At 28.8% G+C, this 3,244-nt stretch overlaps 1 protein-coding gene across 1 annotated transcript; it reads left to right on the top strand.

Moving 5' to 3' along the window:
• Positions 1 to 685: 685 nt before the first annotated feature.
• LOC131638291 (MATH domain and coiled-coil domain-containing protein At3g58210-like) lies at positions 686 to 2,654 on the top strand. The gene is made up of 3 exons (XM_058908843.1): positions 686 to 902; positions 1,142 to 1,296; positions 1,603 to 2,654. Exons 1-3 carry the CDS (start codon positions 790 to 792, stop codon positions 2,403 to 2,405), a joined length of 1,071 nt encoding a protein of 356 aa, XP_058764826.1. The 5' UTR covers positions 686 to 789; the 3' UTR covers positions 2,406 to 2,654.
• The last annotated feature ends 590 nt before the right edge of the window (positions 2,655 to 3,244 follow it).

Here is a 3,244-nt window from a genome sequence, read left to right on the forward strand (position 1 = left end):
TTAGTTCTCTCTTTATAATTTCTCTTCCAAGCCAAACACACCCTTAAATTTCAAGTCTAGAAAACCTTCGCCACAAAGATATTCCAAGTTTTTAGAAGAATGAATCTCAAGAATTTTATTTTACTCATGTTTTGATTCAATAAGCCGGCTAGGGTCACTCCGAATTATTTGATGTTTAAACAAATTTCAACAGCCACATCAATGTCCTAATCAAATGTTATATTAAAAATGACATGTGGTTCTAAATATTGACAAAGTCATTAAGGAAAATAGACTCACGAGATCAGTTCAGAAATATATATATGGAACTTAATAAATCGCCAACATGTTGACACTCTATTAAATAATAAAAATTCATTCCATATAAAAAATCAAACTTATGGCATACTCCATGCCACTAGTCTTTTGCACGTATTTTTTTCTCAATGTGATTATGTTAATATCTAAGATGACATTTGAGCAGAATTATACAACTATTTTTAAAAGAATATATAGACGATAAACTAATGTTATAACTAATCCTAATTCTTAACCTCCAAGATATGAGTTTAGACTTTTCAACTCATTAATTAAATACATTATTTTTCTTCTTCCTCACACAAAACGAACCTTCAATTTATTGACTTGACTTTACCATATATATTACACCACCTCTCTGTCATTCACTCATTGTACTAAGTTCTTAATTTTTCTTTTTTCCAAGCCGGCAATAACGAACTTTACTTTGTTTTCTATTCATTATATTTTCTTCTTCACTTTGTTAATACCATATATGTATTATTAACCAGAATGGGAACTTGTTCTGAATATTTTGAGAAATTCACATGGAGAATTGAAGATTTCTCAACAAAGAATGGCATGAAATTAAAGTCCAAATACTTCAAAATCCGTGGTTATACATGGTACGTATATATCTTGTGCAAATCGTCTCTTCATTTGTATTTTGTTTAAGCTTTTTAATCCTATATTATGAATATTATTTTGGCTTTAAAAAAATGTTCAAAATGGATTAACAACTTATGATATATGTGAGTTGAGACAATAACTATAGGACAAAGAAATTGTGTATTTTAGTTGATGGACTTATCTTTAGTTTTTATTTTACTAATCATATCTTATATATGTCTTCTTCATGTGATAGGAGGATCCTTGTTCATCCATTAAGGAAAGATGTTGACCATTTTACATTTTATTTAATGGTTGCTGATTCTTTACCACCATATGGATGGAATAGAGACACTTTTTTCAAGTTGGTTTTAGTTAATCAGCTTGATCAGAACAAGTCAATTGTAAAAGGTACCAATCTTGATTTTCTCCTTATCAATAACAAAGTACTTTGAAGTTAGTGTTTCGTAACTTCTATACTTCTATAGTTATACAGTCACATAATCTATAAAATAGAATCGTTCAATCAAGATCTGAAAGCTCGTATTTGATCTTAATACGATGATATTGTCTCTGATAGTGTGACTTCATAGTTTAGCAATAAATTACGATCTTAAATTTTAGATTTCGATATTTCTATTTTTAGATATTTTTCATGATAATATTTTGTGGTTGTATTTAAAGCTGATTATTCATATGCATATTTATTATTTTTAGAGACTCAACAAAAGTTCAATGGAGGATATAGATGTTGGGGCTCATTTTTCCTAAGTCTCAAAGACTTCAATGATCATAAACAAGGATATCTTGTTAGGGACACATGCATAATTGAAGCTCATATTTGTGTTTCCAATTTTACACCCAAAATTCATGACATCAGTTCTATGAACCCAAATTCTACGGATCAATCCTCCGATGTAAGGGAAACGGTTTGTCCAAGAACATCGGGTTCTACTTCTAGTCCAAGAGCATCAGGTTCTACTATTAGTCCAAGAACATCAAGTTCGGATTTAACACTACGAGAACTTCTAGATTTGGAAAATTTAAAGCCCGAAGAAAAATGTTTTATTCCACTTTTAGATGAAATTTGCACGTGGCGTCCGTCTTTGATAGAGAGTCTGATGAAAAAAACTCCCTTGTTTCGCCAATGGGCATTTACATCGTTAGGTCAAGTTTTATATTTTCTTAAGACGAAGAAAGTGAAGGATATGAATGAACACGATATTGAAAAAATTAGAAGTTTGTGGGAGGAACTTGAGAAATCGTCCGAATTGGACTTGAGTTGGTTAGAGCCTTATGTTCAATCTGCTTTAGGTGTGAAACCTTATATGGAAAGAGCAAAGAAATTAAAGAAACTAAAGGATAAAGTTGTTGCATTGGATATTAAAATGAAGAAGCTTAGGGATGAATTGAGTGCTTCACAAGCACAGTATGAGGTTGCAAGGAAAGGCTTATCAGAAGTAAGAAATGGTTTCCAAGAAATGAATATTAATGGTCCAATAGGTTATACTATGTTATAGTGACTAGTTTTGGGTTAACTAATTTATTGAAATGTTTTAGTTTTAGAACATGATTATGATTTAAATTCTTTTGGTGTAAAGGAAAAGTTTTAGTTGTACAAATAGCATGGAGAAACGCTATATAGCTTTGTGAATGACATTTATCACTGCTTTTTCTTTCTTTTCTATTTTTTTTTTTTTTGTTATTATAAATGTTGAGATATGCAAAAATTTAGATGTAAATATATAACCTGATCTCATATATTGAAATATGTCTGTCTATCTAGTATTTTATTAATATTAAAAGTTATTAATAATTTCAAATTTAAGTGATTCTTTTAAATTCTAATATCTAAAAATATTTATAATAAAATGATGAAATATATAAAATAAATTTTTTAAAAGTTTATTTAAATAAAGTTTTTGTTTGAATTTTTTCTTTTAAATTCTTATAATTTTTTTAAACAAAAATATATAACTCTATAAAAATCATTTTCAAAAAAGTTGAAGCAAACATGTTCATTATTAGTTTTCTAAAAAATTAGTTAAGATGGTGGGGGATGGGCGTCTTAATCATTTTAGTGTGATGCTTGGTTAAATGGTGGTGTTTTAAATAGAAGATACTTATTCTAGGTCGTGAGGATTTATGTGATTTATGTATAACGTGGAAGTGGATGACATTTTGTTTCAATTGAAAGAAGATTTAGTGTAAGAGTGCAAGATGTTGTTGGCTAATGTCTTTTTGCAAGTTTAATAGGTGGTGATGGTGAATTTGTCATTTTAATAAATAATGTTTTTTTTTCAACAGCCAAATAGTGATATATATAAAATAAATCCATTCTAAGCATAAGAAATGCTGA

Source organism: Vicia villosa, unplaced genomic scaffold (genome assembly GCF_029867415.1).
Source record: "Vicia villosa cultivar HV-30 ecotype Madison, WI unplaced genomic scaffold, Vvil1.0 ctg.002256F_1_1, whole genome shotgun sequence".
NCBI lineage: Eukaryota > Viridiplantae > Streptophyta > Magnoliopsida > Fabales > Fabaceae > Vicia > Vicia villosa.